The sequence below is a fragment of the Balaenoptera ricei genome, chromosome 1 (assembly GCF_028023285.1).
Source record: "Balaenoptera ricei isolate mBalRic1 chromosome 1, mBalRic1.hap2, whole genome shotgun sequence".
NCBI lineage: Eukaryota > Metazoa > Chordata > Mammalia > Artiodactyla > Balaenopteridae > Balaenoptera > Balaenoptera ricei.
The window spans coordinates 42,851,732-42,873,929 of NC_082639.1; the positions used below are offsets into that span (position 1 = coordinate 42,851,732).

Genomic DNA, 22,198 nt, shown 5'->3' on the forward strand with positions numbered 1-22,198 from the left:
AAAGATGATAGTCTCAAGTCAATTCAAGTCAACTTTTAATGGAAAAGGAGTTTCAATGCCAAACTTGGGGCAGGGGGGAGGGTTAATTATTTTCAGAGCTTTTCTGATTTTGGAATTGTAGAAAAGGATTGCGGGACCACACTGGGCAGAAGTGCTCTGGACCGAGTCTTCATTCTTTGCTCCATAAACACGGCCTACGTGTGGCCCAGTGCTGAGACGGCATGGAAATAATCTGGCTGTCGAGGAGCTCCCAGTTTGGAGAGGTGGTGTGTATTATGTAAGCATCATCCCTGTGTACTGGAGGGTTCAAGGAAGGCTTCGTGGGGAAAGCGGCATTTGGATGGGGCCTTTACGGATGGGTAGGAGTCCTGCTGCTATTCTCAAAGTGACTGTTCCTGTGTCTTTCTCCCACCCCCACCAGACTGAGCTGTTTGTACAGAATATGTGCCTTGTTTTCCCCTAGCTCAGGGTCAGGCACAGAGTCAGCTCTCAGGGGGACCAAATGAACGGATACACACAGGGGAATAATATTCCAGAAAACTGAAGTCCTGAGGGTGCAGAAATCTATCTGAGGTCACACAGTATTCTAGGTTTCTTGCCTCCAGCCAGTGCCCTCTACCTCCCACAAAGCAGCCTGAGGGGCACAGGGCAGTAGATGCTGTGGCCTCAGGCCCCCCAGGCCAGCCCCACTCACTTGTAGGTCTGGTAGCTGTTTCGAACTTTGATGCCACCCTTGATGAAGCTCACCATGTTCTCGTCCTGCAGGGGGGAGAGATGCTAAGAGCCGGGCCTGGGTGGGTAGCCACAGGCTTGAGAGGGATCATACAAGGCTCTGGATACTGCCTGGCCCTCCCTGGGCCCAGCTTTATGAGGGGCCCCGCGTGGGTGGGGTCAGAGGCCTCCCCACTCTACCCCTGGTACTTGAGATGAGGGTCTTGCTTGCCAAACAAGACCTCCACAATGCCCAGGGCTCGACCACAGCCTCCTTTACCAGGCTCACATGTACCTATACCATGTGCTTGGAGAAAGGCCTGGAGGAGATGCTCCCACCGGTTAACAGTGGAGGAACTGTGGGGAAGGAAGAGAGACGTTCATTTTTGGATTGCTTGTGTTTTTTTACAACAAGCAGGTATCCATCACATTTGTAATTTAAAGCGCCAGGACCTGGGGACTTCTCTGGCGGTCCAGTGATTATGACTCTGTGCTTCCACTAGAGGGGGCACAGGTTTGAACCCTGGTTGGGGAACTAAGATCCCGCATGCCACACAGTGCAGCCAAAACAAAAAAGCCCCAATACCTACAGTCCCCCTGACAGTTCCACTCCCAGGTACACACCCAAGAGAAATGGATGAACGTCTTCAAGAATGCTCACAGAATCACTGTTCATAGTAGCCAAGAACCAGAAACAACCCAGATATCCTTCAGCAGGATAATGGATAAACAAACTGGTATATTCATAGAAGGCAGTATTACACAGCCATGTACGGCTGGGTGAAGAAAGCAAGTCCCACACAGCTTGAGGCCTTAAGAAGCTCAAAGGCAACTAAAACATAACAATATGCTCTTCAGACATGAATAGGAAGCTGAGAAAACCATTTTTTAAAAACAGGGCGGGGGATGATAAATACAAACTCTAGGTAGTGGTTTCCCCTGGGGGAAGGGAGGCAGAGGGCAAGGAGATGTGCCAGCAGGGTTCTGTTCTCCGGATGGGTGGGGGGTTCGTGCACGTATGTGTAATAATAGAGTAAACAAACAACGGACATAAAAGGCCATTCACGGTGCAATTATTACAGTGATCCTAACGAAGAATTAAGATTCATCCAATTCTAATCATCTGAGGTCCAAAAAGATAGAAAAATCACTGGCAAAAACAAACAGTACCCCAACAATAAAATTTATATGTGCCTCTCCACCCCAGTACACCTATTTACATGATGATTATATTTTACAATTATAATCCAGGCTTTCTGGTAAAATCATGATGTGATGGTTCTCATAATTTCCACTGTGGTGAGGAGCATAGGCTCTGAGTTGGCCAGACCTGGTTCAAATCCCAGCTCTGCCATTTGCTAACCATGTGACCCTGGGAAGGTGGTTCCTCCTCTGCTAATCCTCCCCTTCATAGGCCTGTGAGGTGCTGATTAAATAATACATAGAAATGTAGGTAAAAACAACCATGCAATGTGTATAAGGTATGTAAAAACGACATGCCTGTAATGTACATACAAAGCCTGGTATGTTGCAGGTTCTACAAGTTCTTGAATGAATCACGTTTGATTCATTCAGACTAGTCTGCTGAATGAATCAAATGTAAAGCAGGCTCTGTCACCCCCGTGACATAAAAACAGCAGGGAAGCAGCAGTCACGAGGTGGAAGCACATCCTGGTAGTGGGTGGGAACGCGTGTGCTCCGTGTGGAGGGGCAGGGCCCATCACCTCTGCCACTGAGCCTGCCCAGGGCCAGGAGTGTTGGGGTGACGGAGCCTCAGTCCTCGCCTCAACCCCAAGGGGGCTGGGCATGGCTGCTCTAGACCCTTCAGGCTAAGACGTGGTGATCCATCTTCTGAAACCCCCAGGCTGCTTGTACAAGAAGAGGGTTCCTACCTGCAGGAAGGTCAGGGCTGCTCTCTGCAGCAGGCACTCTGCGTAGCAGACCTCAGCGTGGATTTCCACTGCAGGGAGAAAACCAAAGCCCTGTGGCCTCCTGGGACTCTTGGCAGGAGGCTTGGGCCAAATCCTCCTCATCCCACTTCCCAAAAGGCAAAGGGAGCCTGAGTCAGCACCTGCCTGCCACCTCCCGAATCCCCATCACCAGGTTCCTTGGTGGCACGCACCATTGTCCTGAATTAGCTCACACCCCTGACCCCACCCCCGAGAACGTCAGCAGAGGGCCCTGGGCCTTGTCCTCTTGTCCTCCGGGCGTCACTGTAGGTGCTGTGCACCAACACCCCTACAGTGCTGGGATGAATGGATAAACCCAGGGAAGCCGCAGGCTGCAGGAGTAAGGAAGGGGAACTAAGACAGCCCGAGGAGTCAGGAAAGACTTCCAGAAGAAGACGCCTGAGTTGGGCCATTTGAGTTGAACATGGGATGGAAGGATGAGGCAGGAAGAGCTTTCTTGGCAGAGGCCCAGGAAAGCCAAACAACTCAGGTGCCTGGGGGACAGCTGAGCCACAGAAGGTTGAAATGGGGTGGAGCAGGGAGAGATTTAGGGGACAGGGAAAGATGAGGGGCAGAAGTCTGGCTGTAAAGGGTCTTAAACACTGGTGGAGGCTTGCAGATTTGGTCCTGTGGGCAGCAGGGAACCATGGAAGGTATGAAGGAGAGAGCGGCACCATCATAAGCACTGTTTCGCACTGGAACCTTCAAAGGGCTCTCGAGGTGGGGAGGGCCATTCGCCCCTGCACTAAAGGGCCCCAAATTCCTCATGGTTGGCTGCTGCTGCTCCAGGACTGCCACCTGTGGTCACGGCACAAAGATGCCACATGGCTCTGGCGGCCCAGACCTTCTCTTCCACGGCTCCCAGCTGTTTCATCTCAGTGTGTCAGCCTCTAGAACCACATTCCCCTCAGGAGCACGTGAGATCACTAAGATAATTAAACCAGTAAACCTAACTGCACACACAGTCCTAAGCCCACACTGGCCTGAGGAGCAAAGTGCACAGACCTTGTGACAGCATTTTCTTTCCTCAATTTCCAGCAGGTAATACCGTCAGGTAAGTGAGTCTCACCTGCTCCCCCGCCCTCACCCCAGCCCCCCATCTGAGACCAGTCCTCAAAAGGTCCCAGGTCTGACCCATCTGTGTCCCAGTGTCTAGGGCAGGGCCCGGCCCCCTGGGTGACAACTGGGAGGACAGCTGCCCCTTCCCACCCCTTCCTGGGCCTGGAACCGGGCTGCTTGGCGTCAGCAAAGTTGAGAGGACATCCCAGGTGCCACACCTTCCGTGAACTGGTCCATAGTGGGGCGGTGCAACAGGCTGCTGAAGGAATCTGTTACAGAGGACTTCCTCCGGTGCCTGAAGAGGAAAACGGGGTCTCAGGTCATTCAGGGAGGGTGAGCGAAGGGCCCAGGCGCCTCCAACAGCATCTCCTGCCCCTCCCGTAGGACTCCACACACTAAACTCCTGGCAACTCCCCCCAATCCAGGCCTTCTCCCACCCTTGCCCCTGCTGTTGCCTCTGCATGGAGCCCCCTCTACCCTGGCCAGTTCCTAGTCACCCTACAGGACCCAGCTCTGGCATCACCTCCTCCAGGATGCCTTTCCTGCTCCTCCAGCTGGAGCCCCACGACCCCATGAGCTTCCCTGCATTGTGCTGGGATGTTACTGTCTGTGCCTGTCTCCCCGATCAGGCAGTTCAGGCGTCAGAGGGGCCGGGGTCTGATGATTCCCTGGGTGGCCAGTGCCCAGCACAGCGCCTGGCCTAGGGCAGGCAGGGGTGTGTCCCAGTGAACGATGACTCCACCTGTGCACGAACCCTGAGGGTCTATTCATTCACGCGTTCAGGCAGTTAACGTGTACCGAACACAAACTATGCACCAGGTAACCGATGTCTTCATTCAGTCCCCACAACAACCCTGTCATCACACCCATTTCACAGATGAGGAAAGTTCAGACCAGAAAGGGGCTTGCCCAAGGTCAGCGAGTTATTACGTGACAGAGCCAGGATTTGTCTCCTCCCAGTCCAGCCTGGCCCCTGGAAGCCCTCCGTGACTGGCTCAGACAACACAGCTCCTGGGGCAGTGCTAACAGGGACGGCTTTTAGCACTTGGGGACACCTTTTTTTAGCCAAAAGGAGTAGGACTAATAGTGGCATGTTAGGCACTGGGATAAGCCAAGGTGACAGAAGGATGGGCCTCACAACCCCTCATCCCTGTCCACACCCCCAGCTGCGACCTCTGACAGAGAGACTGGGCCTCCTTCAACATGTTGCCAGCAAGTAGGATGTCCTGGGGGTCAAAGGTCATCATGGCCTGCATCTCCAGGATGGTGGCATACGTCAGTGAGTGGTACATGCTCTCCTTGGTTCTGCCAGAGAGAAGGGACATGAGAGCATAAACTCCTAGAACTCCAAGGTAGCTGACCCTGTGTCATCACCCACCGTCCCCTCCCCCATCCCGCATGGGAGGACACACAGGTCCAGAGAGGGGAAGGGACTCGCCAAGGGCTGACCCTTCCATTGCTGCTCAGAAGGCCTCGGATCCCAGCTCCTCTTCTTCCTGCTGAGTGGCCCTAAGTGACTCTCCAAATCTGAGCCTCGGTTTCTCACCCATTCCCCATGGATGGCAGCAGCGAGGCTGCGGTGAGGACTCCGGAGGAGCTCAGCAGTGTGCTGGCCTGAGGCGGTACTCCCCTGCGCCAGGGCCTGCCTCTCGCCTGCTGCCCCACCTACCGCAGGTCCTGTCTCCTCAAGCCCCACCTCGGGCTTGCCCATCCTTGTCCCCCGGACCTCACTGACCTCGCCACCTCCTGCCTCTCCCCACCCCACCATCTGATCCTGTTGCTCTCTGCCTGAGCCCTCCCGTGACTTCCACATCCCATGAGACAATGCTGGGGGCCCGAGGCTCCACACATCACAGGCCCTGCCCACCTCTCCAGCCCAGCCCTCTTATCACTTCTGCTTCTGACCCACCATCTGGTCACATTCAAGACTATACCACGCTGAACCACACACACTCTCCTCGAGAAAAGCCCACATTTTCCCTCCTGCAGGCCTTTGTCCTTGCTGTTCCCTCAGCCTGAAATGCCCATCCCCTACCCCCGCATCCCCTGACTCATCTGCCAAGGCCCTCAAATGCCTCAAAGGCCACTGGGAATCCAGGGCTCCCTCCCAAAGGGAGCATGTGTCAATAACTGAGGCACAGGTCACACTGAACTTGTATCAGCCGAGGCTCAGCTCTCTCCCAGACTGTGGGCACCTCAAGGGCAGAGCGTGTGTGAGATTTATCTCTGACTCAGCACCAACATGACAGGGCTGAGCGAGCCGGTCTCAGGAAGCCTCCCCGTCCTGTCTCCCGGCTCCGCCACAGCCCCAGACCTCGCATCTAAAGGGTGTTGGAGGGGAGAGGGGTGGCATTTAGTCTAACACATGCAGAGAGCAACAGGCAAGGAAGGATGGGACCAATGCCAGTCCCCCTCTGTACGTGGGGAAGTCACAATGTGTCTGGGGCTTGATTTATGCTTCTGCAGAATGGGGACAATAATGCTGGCCCACCCGAGTCCATGTGGGTCTGGCTGGGGATTACCCTTGCCTGGCACACAGTAGATGCTGCAGTGATTTTTTTGCTCCCTTCCCTACACTCCCTTATTAATTATTTTCCAAACTCCTCAGTGCCAGGCTTATGCTGGGAACTTCAGGGGAGAGAGAGATGACTAAGGTTTATAGACCATCTATTCTATCGTAAGACTTCACCCGTTCCTCATTCATAAAACACCTCTGTAAATTAAGTTGCTTTTTTACTTCTGGGTGATTCTCAGGTGATATTATCCTTGGAAGTCAAAGGTTCATGAAGGAGACCAGTCCTGGCAGCTGTCAGGACACCTCCCAGGTCTCTGCTAGAACTGCTTATCTGAGGGCAGTGGCTTGTGGAAAGGAGGCCACAGCCTGCAGTGGGGACAGAACTCAGACTTCAGAGTCTCTCAGACACAGTTTGGAATCCTGGCCTCGCTAGTCACCAGCTGTGTGACCCTCGTGAGTCTTGTAGCCTCTCTGAGCCTCAGGCTTTTCCTCTGTAAAATGGATACAATAACCCTTCTCCCCCAGGACTTTGGGTGGCTTAAGTAGGGTGCCCAGGCCAGGGCCATAACACCGATGCTCAATGAATGTGAGTCTGAGTCCCTCTGTGTCCTGCCAGGGTCAAGGGTCATTGCCCTACATAAAAACTTTCTCCCTGAGGAAGGGTTTCCCAGGCAGCACACAGACCCACCTCCCAGATAATCCCCTTCCCCCAGGCCTCTCCAACTCTCACCCTCCTCACCCCCAGGTCCCAGGCCCGGGACTCAGCCCCACCTGCCCAGCCCAGTAGGAGGAAGAGCCCCGCCTGGGCAGCTGGCAGGCGAAGTGGAATTTCTAGTCTGAGGCCCAAGGCCCCGACAGGCCCCTCCAGCTGGGAATCCTAGCCCCTCCCCAGCCCATGACATGGAAACCCCCAACTCTGGTCTGGACTGGGATTCAGGGCACAGAGGTATAACAACCCCCCAGACCTCAGGCACCCCAAGTTTAGTTTTTACTCCACAAAGTCCTTGTACATATGGCGACCAGATCCCTAGAAGCAACGATCCCCTCACCTCTGAGCTAGACCCACCTCTAGGACATGATGCCCAATGGGGTCTCACCTGCCAGGCCTAGACCAGCTGTCAAGATGGGGAGGGCACTGGAAGAGCCATCGGAAGAGCAGGGTGTTGGGACCGGGGGCTCCTTGGCCACCTGGAGGTCTGCTAAGCCCAGCGGCCTCCAGCCCTTCCCTCCTCTGCCAGTAGCCAGGGCTCAGGCCCTTGTCAGCTACTCGTCAGCCATCCTGTCCTCACCATCAGGATGACTGACTCTGACCCAAACCCCACTGCTCTTTCCTGGGGACCCTTCTGCAGTCGCAGCCTAAGGCCTTACTTCCCGAGGACCTCTCTGGGCGAGGGTGCCCCCCTGCAGCCTGTCTCAGAGACAGACGCCCTGCCTCCAAGCCACCCTTCACCCTCATGAAATCCCCCCACGCCTCTCAGACCCACCTTGCTGCCCTCCTCTCCAGCCCAACCACCTTCTGGGGGACTCATATCCCCAGTCCACCTTCCATCACCCTGCCCTCTCCCTTCTGGGACCTGCCCCAGCTCTCCCCACCCCAGCCAGGCTGACTATCTGTCTTCCTCAAATACACTAGACCCTCGTTCACTGCCAGGCCTTGGCACCGGCTGTTCCTCTGCCTGGAAATGCCCTCTCCATCTGGCTGACTCCTTCTCATCCAGCCTCTCTCAACTTAAATTTGTCACTTCCTCCAGGAAGACTTCCGGGGCTGGCTTCACGGGTGTGCGATCTGTGCAGTCACACAGGGCTCCATGCTTGGTTTAATGCTCTGCTGTCACTGTCTTGAAACGCTTAATAATTTTTGAACAAAGAATTCCACATTTTCATGTTGCAGTACACCCCGGAAGGTATGTGGCTGGTCCTAAAGCCATTATTACTTGTTTCACTGAGGCCATGAGGCACCCTGAGAACGGCCCACGCCCCGATCAGTACTGCAGCCCCAGCACCCGGCCCGCCGCCGGCCACACGAGGGCACTCCTGAGGCGCTGCCAAGTGAACCGGCCCCAGGCGTCCAACCACCCCATCCCATGGGTCACCCCTTGACCTCCCCGTCAACCCACAGACCAGCTCTGCTTCTGGAGTCCTGCACGATACCACTCACCCTCCCGGCCACAGACTCCCCGCCTTCCACCTGTGCGCTCGCTCTCATCACTCCCGCTGCGCCATCCCCCCACCTCCAGCCTGTCCTCTCTCCCTGACTCCCCAGCTGAGCTTCCTCATACCAGCCACTCTCTCGTCAAAACCCTCGCTGCTGGCCTGCCAACTCCCGCTGCCCTGGTTAGGAGCCGCGCAACCGCCTACTTTCTCCGCAGCGCTGCCACTGAGCAAGGCAGGAGGAAGGCGCCAGCCACACGGACAGGCACGCTCTGAGCGGGGCCCCCAACCTCGGCCCATCATGCCACTCATAAACTTCTGCCCAGTCCCTGTCACCTCCCCAGCCCAGCAGCAGCCTGGCCCCTTCCTCTCAGCAGGGGACTTTGCTTCTTCCCTCAGAGGAATCCCAGGACAGTGCAGGGGCACACCACCCTCCCTCCGCCCCACACACCTGTTCTACCTCCTTCCCTCCCTCCTGGAAGAGGCGGCAGGTGTGAGGCCTTCTGTCCCAGGGAAACTCCACCTGCTTGAGATGCAGGATGGCCCGGGGGCAAAGTGTGGGTTGTGGAGCTGAGTGGGGCTGGACGTGCGTCCTGGTCCTGCTACTTATCAACCATGACCATTGTTTTCACCAAATGAGTAGCTACCATGTTCCAGAGACAGTGCTCAGGGACACACACAGCGCGAAGTAAAATAAACTAGAAGCTACTCGAAGAAGTGAAAAAGGGAAAGCAAATGGTGTATATATGGTGACATGTATACACCAATCTGTATAAAACAGATAACTAATAAGAACCTGCTGTAAAACAAACAAACAAACAAAAAACAAAGTAGTCTAACATGCAGGTTCTGGTGTTAGTTTGGGGAAAAGAAAAAAGAAAAAAGTGAAAAAGGGAAAGCAGAAGCTGGGGGGTGGCGGGGGGGAGGCTTGGAGAGCCCAGTTACTCCCCGAGGGCAAAGCGTGGGTGACAGCGAAACGAGACACCATGCGTGCCACGGGGAGCAGTGGGTGACACTGACCCCCCAGCGTCCTTCACAGCTTCAGCGGCTGTGAATGGGGAGAGGAGACCACTTTTGAGCACGAATTATTTTATCTTGACCAGTGGTTCTTAACAGAGATGGGGAGGTATTTTTACTGAATCTGCCTGCCCCTCCCCTGACAGCTGGCAGTTTCTGGAAACACTATTTCGTTGTCACAAGAAGGGGCCGGGAGTCTGCTCATGACACCCACTGTTTGGGGAGGAAGCGCTCCAACTCAGAAGAAAGCAAAGACCCTTTTCCGGAATGGGGCAGGAGTCAGGAGAAAGAGAGGTTACAGGGCCTCACGTGTGAGATGAAAGGTGGCCTCACAGGAAGCCTGTTCTCTCTGCGGTGCTTCCTTCAGGGCAGGCGTTGCCTCTCGGGGGCCTGGGTTGCGGGACCCCTAGTAGAGGGCCCTCCTGAGGTGAGGGAAGGTGAGGCGGCCCCTCAGCGAGGAGGGGGCTGAGGGCGTGAGGGGGCAGTGGCAGAGAGGAGCCACTTCGGGACGGGTAGTGACCAGCAGGGAAGGGGAGCCGGGGAGCCTTCCAACAGCACTGGGAGGGGAAGCCAGATGTTCAGTGATGGGGCAAGATGGGGCCTGGCCTGCCTCAGGCAGCGGCCACACTCTTGAGCAGACCCGGCCCTGCCGCACCTCAAGCCGGATCCCCCCCGAGGGTGGGGATGAGGTGTGAGCGCTGCTGGCGGAGGGACTACCGTACAACTCAGGACCACCAAGCCCTGGAGCCGCCCCGCTCAGAAGCTGGGCCACTGACCCCAGACAGGAGATCGATGGGTCAGTCAGGCCGGGAGAAACTGAACAGGCCTGGCTTGGGGCTTGGGGAAAGCCGTCCCCCTACCCCAGCACCTGCTTTCCCTGGGGACCTGGGGGAACCAGTGGTGGCAGAGGACAGCCTAGAGCTGAAAAGAAGGGATCAGGCAAGCAGGCAGCAGGCATGATTAGACCCCTGGCCCCTCACCCCTATCCCAGTCCCAGAACTCAGGCAGCCAGGGGCTCTTTGTCCAGATTGAGGAATGGAGGATTCTTCTCTGGAAAATCTAACATCTGGGGCCCGCTCTCTGCCAGATCATCCAAAAGTTGATCCCACCAATTACAAGGCTTCTTGGCCCAGACTTTCCAGTTGGCCTTTGAGTGAATTTGCTCTTAAATACGACCAGACAGACAGCCAGGGACCATCGGGCATTTCAGGGTAGCGCCCCCTGTCCTACCATGAGGAGAGTATTCCCCCCCATTAAACAGAAAAAGGAAACCTGCAGAAAGCCAAGATTATGCAGGGAAAGAATAAAATATTTTTAAAAGAGATAATATTCTGCGATAATAGTAATAACAACAATAAATACTTATTAGAGGGCTTGCTACATGCCAGGTCCTATCCTCAGGACACTCATATTTTTAAATATACATATAAAGAACACAGTGCACTCATAAACAAAGAATAAGATGTTTTAGGAAAAAAAGAACATTCAGAGAACACTGAAGAGTACTAGGGAATTAATCATATGATTACACACAAGAAAGAAAAGTCAGTGGATTTAATGATAAGGTTGAGGAACTCTCCCATAAATCAGAGGAAAAAAGATAAAGAAATGCGAGGGGGGTAGTGTGTGGATAAATATCTTAGAAGAGGACTGATCCAGGAAGTCCAATACCTGCCTTAAACAAAGCCCAAGAAAGGGAAACAGAACATGGAAGGATCATACGAGAGAATTTCCTAGAACTCAGTTTCCGAATAAAAAAATACCAAGGGGACTTCCCCGTTGACGCAGTGGTTGGGAATCTGCCTGCTAACCAGGGGACATGGGTTCGAGCCCTGGTCCGGGAAGATCCCACATGCCACGGAGTAACTAAGCCTGTGCGCCACAACTACTGAGCCTGCGCTCTAGGGCCCGCGAGCCACAACTACTGAGCCCGTGTGCTGCAACTACTGAAGCCCGCACGCCTAGAGCCCGTGCTCGGCAACAAGAGAAGCCACTGCAATGAGAAGCCCACACACCGTGATGAAGAGTAGCCCCCGCTCGCTGCAACTAGAGGAAGCCCGCGTGCAGCCACAAAGACCCAGCACAACCAAAACAAACAAAGAAAAAAAAATGCCAAGTAAAAAGACCTACATTCTGGCACATCATTGTGAAATTTCAGATTTGCAGGAATAAAAGAGAAGATCCTAAACATCTCTGGAGAAGGAAAAAAGACCCCATGCCATGTAAGAAGAATTAGGATTCTCCCGGCTATGGTACATGCCAGAAAACAACACCTTCAAAATTCTGAGGGCGAAAGATCATATTCATGCAACTCTCTCTTTGGAAATTTCTAGAGGACATGCTCTAGTAAAATGAGGGAGGATACAGATATGAGAGAGAAAAAGCCAGGCCAAGCAAACAGGAGAGAAGCAAAGGGGATTCCAGGAGCCGGTTGGAAGGTGGCCAGTAAACAGGTCTGTCCTCCAGGGGAGAGGTTTCCAGGAAAAAGAGGGACTGAGGGCTTACCTGATATGTCTGAGTATTTACGGAAAACCTCATGACTTGATGGAGTAGTTATAAAGAGTTCAGGATAAACGTATAGCAAATCAGGCAAATGAAGAAAACAAGACAATTATTAACTCCAGAAAGAAAATGTAATCTTATAATGTAAGACTTGTCTCTGCAATGAGCATAATACATAGTTATAATAATGAAAACACTGATTACTGATTTAGCCAGATATTGTGATATAATGATAGGAGGAGGGAAGGGAGGTGAAGCAGGGGTATAAGAAAGCTAAATTCTTGTCAACCATCAGGGGATGTGTAAAAGCAAAAAGTTGGGGCTTCCCTGGTGGTGCAGTGGTTGAGAGTCTGCCTGCCAATGCAGGGGACACGGGTTCAAGCCCTGGTCTGGGAAGATCTCACATGCCGCGGAGCAGCTGGGGCCGTAGGCCACAATTACTGAGCGTGCGCGTCTGGAGCCTGTGCTCCGCAACAAGAGAGGCCGCGATGGTGAGAGGCCCGCGCTCCGCGATGAAGAGTGGCCCCCGCTTGCCACAACTAGAGAAAGCCCTTGCACAGAAACGAAGATCCAACACAGCCATAAATAAATAAATAAATAAATAAAAATTAAAAAAAAAAAAAAAGCAAAAAGTTTACAAGAGTGAATTTTATGGTATGTGAATTATATCTCAACTTAATTTCAGTTTTTAAAAAATTGAAAAAAGTGGTAAGTAAAGAAAGAGCACTCTAAGCATATTATTTAGAAATAAGGCAGGGACTTCCCTGGGGGTGCAGTGGTTAAGAATCTGCCTGCCAATGCAGGGGACCCGGGTTCAATCCCTGGTCGGGGAAGATCCCACATACCACGGAGTAACTAAGCCCGTGTGCCACAACTACCGAGCCTGCGCTCTAGAGCCCGCAAGCCACAACTACTGAGCCCACACGCCACAACTACTGAAGCCTGCGCACCCTAGAGCCCACGCACCACAACTACTGAAGCTTGCATGCTCTAGGGGCCAAGTGCCACAACCACTGAGCCCACGTGCTGCAACTACTGAAGCCCACGTGCCTAGAGCCTGTGCTCTGCAACAAGAGAAGCCACCGCAATGAGAAGCCCGCACACCGCAACTAGAGAAAGCCTGCGCCCAATGCAGCCAAAAAAGGAAGTACGGCAGTCAACACTAGAAGAAATGGCTAAACTACTGTCATCACTACCTTAAAGCCTTGAGTAAAAGCAACTCAAGTCTTCAGCGCTTTGGAGGAAAATAACAAAAAGGGGCTGTTTTAGAGCTGGATTCAGTGGGAACAAGAAATCAAAGTGGAAGAAGCTGCAAGACCTGAGGGGAAGGAAGTCACAGTGACCTAGGGGAGGGCCTGGCTGTTCCTGGCTGTGGAATGGGGACCCTGAGCCATTTTTATGGGATTCTCAGGGGTCACAGTGACCCAGAAGGCTGAAGGCATTGAGTTACACAGGGTTCCTCTCACATAAAACCTCTGGTTCTCCATCCGACATCCCCATCCCTACACTTACATGTGTGCGTGCACGTGCGTGCACACACACACACACCCTCCATCCCCAACCTGGGCTTAAGCCTCACCTGGGCTTGAGGTAGCTGAGTGCTTCTGAGAACTGGTTGGTGAGGAAGAGGTCCAGGGCGGTCATGCACTGGTCCAGGGACTCGTGGAGGCTGTTCACAGGAGTCCTGATGGGAGAGACACAGGCATGACCTGGGAGCTCTCAACAAAGCCTCAGTTGAGAGGCTCGACTGTCCTGGCTGGAACAGAGCCGCCCAAGGCCCACTCGAACTCCCTGGTGGTCCTTGGATGCCTGTCATGAGCTCCTCCAGGCTGCCCACTCTGTACTAAGACACAGGACAATTTGGACCTACCTCTCAGTGTCCCTAAAGGTGGGAGGGGGAGCAGAAGGGGGTGGTGTCATCTGAGATCGTGGGGAGGGGCTGAGGATGGGATGTGGTGGGTTGGTGCAAGGAAACCTCAGGAATAAATTTATCTTTCCTCTCACAAGGGTAAAAGGAGTCTTTGTGGCCCTTCTGACCCACTGGACTCTTCTGCCCCCACTGGGGGGCACAGCCTACCCACTAAATCCCACTTCAGCTCTTTTCTTACCTCCTCCTTCTCTAGGCCTTCTCCTGGCCTCCTCAGGCCTGCACTCTAGAACCCCACGGGCGCTGTCACAATGGGCCATAGTGGGCAGCCACCCTGTAAGAGCTGCCCAGGGCCTTTTATGTTCAAGGGCCACCTTCCCAATGGCACCTCCAGTACACCCGACCTCCTTCCAGTCCTTACACTTCTTGACAGCTCTTATCACCCTCTGACATTTTTTTTTTTAAAATAATTTTTGTGTTTATTATCTGTCTCCCTCCACTAAAATATAAGCTTCCTGAGAGCAGGAATCTTTGTTTTGTTCACTGCTGTATCACCGGCACCTAGTATCTGGTACAAAATGGGCTTTTGATAAATATAGGTTAAGTCAGTGAATGAATGAATGGATGGATGGATGGAGAGCCTTGGGCTAGGAGAGCAAATCCCTGACCTCTCTTAGCCTCAGCTTCCCATCTGAAAGACGAGAGATGATCCCAAAAGTCCTGTCTGATGGTCTTATGAATGTCTGTTCTCAAGGGGTCTCTTTTAAGTAGAGAAGGTTCTACAAAGTGTCCCGATGATCTTACTGAAAGGAGATCCTTTTCCCCCAAAGTTAAGAAAAGTTCTTTCTCCACCAGGTAAACTTCTACACCTATCTTAAGGCCCAGCTCTAATGTCCCCTCCTCTGTGATGCATCAACAGAACTTCCCAGGCAAAATGAAACATGTTTTGGTCAAAACTGAACTCTTGTTTGTTCTCCCAAATCTGTTCTCCAGATTTGCCATCTCAATAAATGGTACCCCTCGACCAAGTTTCTCAAGTCAGAAATAGTCATCCTTGACACATCCTCCCCCTGGCCTCCGTCATCTACTCCATCAATAAGCCCTATCAGTTCTACCTCCTGAACATCTCTCAATCCACTTCCTTCTACACCCAGTGCCCCCCAGTCCAGGCCACTACCATCTGTACCCAAGTCTGATGGAAGACCCCTCCTCTACTCCTGTCCATTCCTAACTCTTCTCTGTTATCCCATTTTATTGTTTTTCATGCCTCTTCTCTCTCTTCTTTGCCATCTCGTTCACTCTCTCAGTTAGATTCTGAGTAATTTCTTTAGATCTTTCATTTCGCTAATTCTCTTTAAGTGGGTCTCATCTGCTACTTATCCTCTACTGAGTTTTTAATTTCAGTGATTTTATTTTTCATCTCCAGAAATTCCACTTGGTTCTTTTTCAAATCTGCTTGGTCATTTTGGGCAGTATTTTGTTCTCTGTGTATTGTGGCAAGTCTATCTTTGATTTCTTTACACATTTTAAACACAATCGGTTATAATCAATATCTTATCTCTCTAGGATCTTAGACTCTTAATTCTGCTATTTCTTGCTTCTGGTATCTATTGCTCACAGTGACTTGTTTCCTTGTGTGTTTTATAATTTTACCATGAGCTCCTATTTGACTGATCCCAAAGGGATCTTGAAATGAGAATCCATTCCTCCAGAGAGGATTTTCATTTACTTCAGCCAGGTTCCCTGGGGTGCTACCACCCCCCAAGACCATTTATGTTACTTTTTTTAGTTTTGCATTTCCAGGACCACAGAGGTAGTGTATATTCAAACCTGAAATTTGTGTGAGGGCAGACCAACATGTATAATTGTCTAGGGAGCCTCTTTGTCCCCACAAGAACTGTCGTCTCCCTTTGTGGTGGGTGGGTGTTTTTTTCTAGTCAATGCACCTATTTGCTGAGGACGCCCTTTGAAGGTGGCAGATTCACGTGAGGTGGTAGGGAGGCTAAGTTCCAACTCTTCACACTGTCGTTGGGTAGCCCCAAGTCCTTATTTCCCATTCCTTAAGTGTCATTAAAACTCAAGGTTCTAGGTTTCTGGAATTTGTAAATACCCTCAGGTTGCTGTGGCTTCATCTTATTTACCAGCCTGATTTCAGCTCCCTCTTAATTCTTGGCTTGAGAGGATTTGTTACTTCTGTGGGCACTCAGGAATGTATTTTAAAGGATGTATGTTGTAACTCATCCAGCCTCTAGGTAGTTTTTTAAAGGGATAACGTAGGAAGCATTATTCCCTTTACTCTGTCCTTCTCATAATAGCCAAAATTATCTTTTTAAAACCGAAATCTGACCATGTCACTTCTGGATTTGAAATCCTTCACTGTCTTACTCTTAGGATAAAGATCAAGTTCCTTTCCAGGACCAAAAAGGCCCCACTGGAAGCAGCCAAGTTTCTGCCTGAGCCAGTGCCCACCAGCTCAGCCCCAGGAAGTCAAGTCCATTGTCCTGGCTTCTGCCCATCTCTAAATGATTCCAGAGTCGAGAGCCTACCTCCCATTTCTGTGCACACCCCACTCCCACCCCCACCTCCACCCCCATCAAGAAAGAGGTTCTGCCTCCTCGGTCTACCTGGAGAGAAAGATGCACAGACAGATGGACTGACAGCACAGAGGCACATAGTCCCTCCTCTGGCAGCCCCAGCACCACTTTCCCTTAACTGTCATGAGGCGGGTCTGCAGTGACCTCTCCAGATGGGCAGCTGCTTTGGGGCAGCGCTGGAGCTGATTTCTTCCCTGCCACAAATATCCACCGATCTCTGGCTCTGGGCCAGGCCTGGGGCTGGACTCTGGGGAAAGAAACTGGACCCAGATGTGGGCCTGCCCTTGAGGGCTACAGTGACGGCCAGAGCCATCAGGGCTGTGATCATGGGAGTCACTGGGGGCTGGGGAGGCCCAGAAGTGAAGGGGGGTGCCGTCAAGGAAGCTTTCTGGATAAGATGGCCCTGAACTGAGGACAAGATGGAGAAGGAAGTCCCAGAAGAGGAAAAGAGTGTGAGCAAAGGGCTGGAGGCATGATACCATAGTGAGGAGGGGGCACAGGCCCTCATGGGGCAGGTGGAGAAGACAGAGGCTCTGGAAGGCCTGTAAGTGGATGGGTGGGATGGGGGCATCCCAGCTGGCTGGGGAGCTCAGGCCGGCTGGGGACACTGGCCCCATTTGACCTAATAATAGCATGAACAAACACCTATCACCACTACAAGAATATCACTTCAAGTTATCTAAATTGATGACTGCATTATTTCACTCAGTCCTCCCACCAGCCCCAAGAGCCAGATGTTCTTATCTGCATTTGACAGATAAGTGAAGACAGTGAAGACAGGAACCTGATGTCCTCCTCCCAGGAACCTGGGAGAAGACAGAAATACTTTCTGCAAGAGCAACCTGCCAAACCGTTGCCCTCCCCTGGCTGTGACTGAGGTCCCCACTTCTCTGCAGGCTGTACCCATGTCTTTAAGGCCTTTCTGCTCCAAACCACCCTGCCGGGGCCCAGGCCAAAATATTCCTGGGCTCCCAAGTGGTGATGGTGGCCTCTTTGCTGTGCCAGGTGGAAACTCTGGTATGGGGAGGACGCCGAGCAGGGTGGAGTGTGGAGCATGGCTGGTGATGACTAACACCAGGAACTTTAGCGTAGTGGGGGAGGGGGCTTGAAGCCAAAGTGAGAAGAGAGCCACCCTACTCCCCTTCCCTCCCAGCTCCCCACGGTGGTCTGCCTGGAAACCACTACCTTAGTGTCTGATGGGCAGAGCTGGGGGACCCTCTTCTCCGCTGGAGACAGGAAACCCTCCTACCCTGACCCCAGTCAGGGTGAGATGGGTGGGGCAGTGGAGGCAGGGCGAGGCAGTCACTCAGAGAGCAGACTGGAATCAGAGCTGGCTTTTACTTCCTTCCAGCATTCAGGGGGAACTTTTGGCTCAGGGGGTAAGGCAACCTATCCATGGGGACCTGTCACTTCCACAGTGACCTTTCTAAATTGCAAATACGACTGTGACTCTGCTCCCAGAGTCCCGCTTAGCTGTGCATAAAGCGAGTACCACGTGGCAGGGAGTGATGTGGTGTGGCCTAGGTAGCGTGGAGTTTTGAAAGCAGACAACCCTGGACTCAAGCTGCAGCTCAGCAATCACTTGTTGGAGAAACGGGGGAAGGTTCTTTAACCTCTATGAGCCTCAGTTTCCTCATCAATGAAATGGGAATGACCTACCTCCCAGGGTTGCTGGGAAGAATGACTGAGACAGTGGAAAGCACAATAAGAAGTATTCAGGAAATGTTAGCAATTTTTTTTCCCTAAGATTATATATTTCCATCATTTCTTTTACTGAGCAGCACTTTTATAATGAAACTAAGTAACTTTAAAAGATTGAGTGCACATATCCTGTAAAATCCCAGCAACTCCACTCCTACCTGGCAACCTGGAAGAACACTCACATATGTGCAAAGGACAATCATTCAAGAATATTCATTGTTTGAATAGCAAGACACTGGGAGCCACCTCCGTGTTCACCAAGAAGGCTGGCTAAATAAATCAATGATGGTCTCTACATCAGGTGGCATATCATACTTCAAGGCAAGTGGGGACCAGGGCTTCAAGGATCAAGAGAGCTAAATCTCAGTAACCTGAAGCTGAGTGAGAAAAAGCAAGCTGCAGAATGATTTATGCTATATGACTCCATTTACAGAAAAAATTTAAAGAACTACATATTTTTTAGGCTTATACATACTCAGCAAAAGAATAAAAACAGACAGAGAAATGATAAAACCAAAATTCAGGATGGTGACTATCTCTGTAGAGGGAAGGGTGGGGTGGTCCACAGGGGCTTTGACGGTCTTTGCCATGGTTTATTTCTTAAAAAGAATATGAAATAAACAGGGCACAATGTTAACATCTGAAAAAGCTTGCTGGCAAGGGCATGGAGTTCATTTTATTATTTGCGACATTCTTCTGAAGGCTGAAAATATTTCATAATTTTTTAAGTGGAGGAGATTTAAATGTTGGTCTTTTCACCACTCAGCCTCACACATGGGGCCGGGCCCAGAGCAGGCCTGGGAGTGTTTGTTGACTGCCTGAATGAGTGTCTATGGTGAAGGTGGAACTGCTTTGCCCCTGCTCTACTCAGACCCCACCAGAATGGCACTGACCAGGGCCAGGGCCAGATGGACCTGGAGGGCATGCAGGTGGGCAGGTATGGTTTAGTGTGAGGACGACCTGCCAGTGCTAGAAGGGTAAGCTCATTGCCCTGGAGGCCCAAGGAGGGGCCAGAGGAGCCCTGGGTTGTAGAGAGGACTCAGTCAGGGATGTGAGTGTGCAAGGAAGAAAGATGAATGAGGGTTCTAGTCTGGGAGTTCAGGATTCTTTGATAGGTGCCCTGCTCCATGCCTGCCTTCTCTCCTGGAAACCATTTTTCTGGGCCCAATGGGGTGGTGCTCAGGACTGGGCAGAAGGGATTTAACCAGCTTCCAGATTTACAAAGACCAGCCCAGAGAAGGAAGGGAGCAGCCAGCCCAGCCTCCCTGTATTTTCCAAAGGAGGGACCAGAAGTCTAGGGAGGATAAAGGACTTGGTCCATGTCATACAAAACGCTGCCTGACTCACCAGGCGACCCTCCCCCAGGCCAGGGTGTCCACCGGCCACCCAACTTCCAAGCCCTCAGCCTGGGACACACACAGGCCCTGTGGAGGCCTCCAGCTGACAGCTGGCACCAGCCTAGTCACCTCCCTGTTCATGTGTTAGTCCTGAGGCCCTAGGCAAATATTGTCCCTGGTGGTGAGGCTCCAGGCAGAACGGCAGCCCTCCCAGCTCACCTGCGCAGGATCTCCGCCCAGCAACCTCCTGGCAGTGCCGGCTCCCAGCCGCAGGGCGCCCAGCCCCTATCCACGGGGGTCCAGGAATGGCAAAGAGTTGCTCCAGGTCTCCCAGCAGCTGGCAGCTGTCACTGCTACAGGGGCGGTGTAGGGGTCCTACAGGGTTCCTCAACGGGGTGGGGTGGGAATGAGCAGAAGTGCCACGTTGAAAGTGACAACACCCACCTTTACTACCCCTGTTCCTGCTGTGCCCGGTGGGCCGGGCCGGTTCCTATCTTAGTCTTTTAACTCCTCCGAATATCCCTGAAGATGAAGTACTGTCTGGCATCGCTGGGTTCAAATCCCAGGCCCACTTCTCACCTCCTGGGAGACCTAAGACAAGTCATTTAAGAGCTACTGCTCAGTCCCCTCACCTGTAACGGAAGTGACAATAAGAGCCCACCCACAGGTGTGGAGGTGTAAACGCCACGAGCGGAGGAAGGAGGCTCTGACCCGGCTGTGGCCACAGCTTCCTAACAAAGTTGGGACCCAGCGGGGAGTGACCGACCGACCCAGGGTGCCCAGGGCCTCCACCGTCCCCGCGCAGCCCCATCCCCGCTCCCCGGAGGCGGCGGCGGCACCCGGAGGCCGGGAGGGGCGGGGGTCGCAGTGCCGCCCGGCAGAGGCTGGAAGCCGCAGTGCGGGCCTCGGGGGAGGCCAGGCCCGGCACCGCCCCCCGCCCCGCCCGCGCCCTCCGGGGCCGCTCCGCCGCGCACTTACCCCGCGGGCACGGCGCCCGGGGCGCCGGCCGTGGTCATCGCCGAGGGGGGCGGACAGCGTGCCCCCGCGGACGCCCGCCGCGGCCCAGGTGCTGCCGCCGGAACCCGGAGCGGGCGCTGTGCCGCCGAGCCGCGGACGCGGCGGCCGGGGAGGGGCGCGCCGGGGGCGGGGAAGGCGGCGGGGCAGGGCCGGGCCTCGGTCTGCCCACCTGCGCAGTGGGGCCAGGCCGCCGCCCGCCCGCGGCCGACCGCAGACGCGGGCCCAGCAGCGGGCGGGGGCTGTTTGGGGCCGGCCCGCCAGCGGAAGGCGCCCCCGCCCCACCTCCGCTCTGACGGGTAAGACCCCGGGGCGCCCAAGGTCTGCCCGGCCCATGCCCCCGGGAGCGGGGGCTCGGTCCTTCCTCAAGGAGCCCCACCAGTGTGGTCCCGGGAAGTTCTCTTAGGCCTGAGGTCCACCTCCCTGCCACTTTCACCGCCCCCCGACCCGAGCCCTTCATCATCCTATTGCACTGGTGGGGGGCATTCATGCCAAGAAAGGCACGGCCTCCAGAGTCAGGCTTGGATTTTAATCCCACCCACTTGTCCACAGCTTGACTGTGTTTTCAGGAGACCAGAAGGCAGAAAATAACGCGGTTTAGCACTCACTGCTAGCCAGCAGTTCACACTCGCCTCCTCAAATAGTCCCCATAACTGCCATTTTACAGATGGGGAAACTAAGGCACAGAGTTCGTGTGACTTGCCCAAGGCCACTCACCTAAAAAATGGCCAAGTCGTGATTGGAACTCAACCCTCCTGACTCCAAAGTGCACACTCTTGCCCTCTGGGTCCCTTCTCGTCTGAATCCCCAGGGCCTATGTGGGGTCACCCATAACACTCCTCAGATGCCTACTGTGTGCCCAGCCCTAAGGTATATGTCTAGGACCAGGATTGAAGGCGACCTGGTCTCCTGGCAGAAGAGCCACTGACCCATGAAGAGTTAACCAGCTACCACGTCCAGGCCCCAGATGCTCTTAATCATGACTCATCAGAGCACGTGGCTGCCATTAGAGCTGTCCCTTCACAAAGGCAGGGGACTGAAGGAGGAGGGACTCCAGCACCCCTGGATCTGCCCTGAGCTCCAGGATGTTAGAAAAGGAAACAGGAGGAGTCTGTAGAAGCAGCCATGATAGAAAGAGGGCTTAGACTAGGTCCTGGGAGAGCCAGGCAGATTGGGCCTGGTGGCAGAGGGGAGAGGTTTAGGGGGATTACTGTTTAAATCTAAACAGGTTGCCTGGAAAGGTAGTGAGTTCTTATGCTGTCCATATGTGAGCAGAGGCCAGGTGCTCACTAGCAAGGGTCATCCCACCACTGGGATTCTGACATAGGCATGGAAAAGATAATTAACTACAAGGAGTGGGCTATGATAACATCCACTGTCATCTCCAGAAGTCCAGATAAGGGACAGTGCTATATAGGCTGGGGGCTTCCTGGGCACACACTGCTCTAACCCACTTTGACCTCCCCTACCACCCTGGGTGAACACCATCTGTGTATGGTGGGGGTGGAGTGAGGTTTGTATGTGACTGTCTCTGCCATCAAACTGGGACCTTCTGGAGGGTAGGGCCTGGTCAGACATCTCTGTATCAGTGCCTAACTAATCACCAAAAACTTTAACACTGAGCCTAGCACTTTACCATTTTCCTCTGAGGTAATGATTATAATAATGACTGATATTCATCGAAGGCTTATTATGTGCCACACATGTTAAGTATGTAACGTGGATTATCTCGTTTAATGCACACTTTTAACCACCTCTCTGAGCCTCAGTTTCCTCATCAG

General features: G+C 53.2%; 1 protein-coding gene across 7 annotated transcripts in view; it reads right to left on the reverse strand.

Moving 5' to 3' along the window:
* TTC39A (tetratricopeptide repeat domain 39A) overlaps nucleotides 1–22,198 on the reverse strand; it is a 51,338-nt gene that overhangs the window by 18,716 nt on the left and 10,424 nt on the right. For 3 of the 7 annotated variants that reach the window (XR_009503127.1, XM_059922279.1, XM_059922308.1), the window contains exons 2-6: nucleotides 13,484–13,588; nucleotides 4,893–5,024; nucleotides 3,938–4,014; nucleotides 2,604–2,671; nucleotides 695–759 (exon numbers count right to left, since the gene is read on the reverse strand). Coding sequence is in view for 6 of the 7 variants with exons in the window: in XM_059922279.1 (XP_059778262.1) it covers nucleotides 695–759; nucleotides 2,604–2,671; nucleotides 3,938–4,014; nucleotides 4,893–5,024; nucleotides 13,484–13,588 (447 nt within the window). In the remaining variant the exon portion in view is untranslated. Of the gene's footprint in view, nucleotides 1–694; nucleotides 760–2,603; nucleotides 2,672–3,937; nucleotides 4,015–4,892; nucleotides 5,025–8,392; nucleotides 8,448–13,483; nucleotides 13,589–19,622; nucleotides 19,662–20,381; nucleotides 20,497–22,198 lie in introns of those variants that run through there. The other 4 variants (XM_059922284.1, XM_059922292.1, XM_059922300.1 and 1 more) reach the window with 4 other exon arrangements.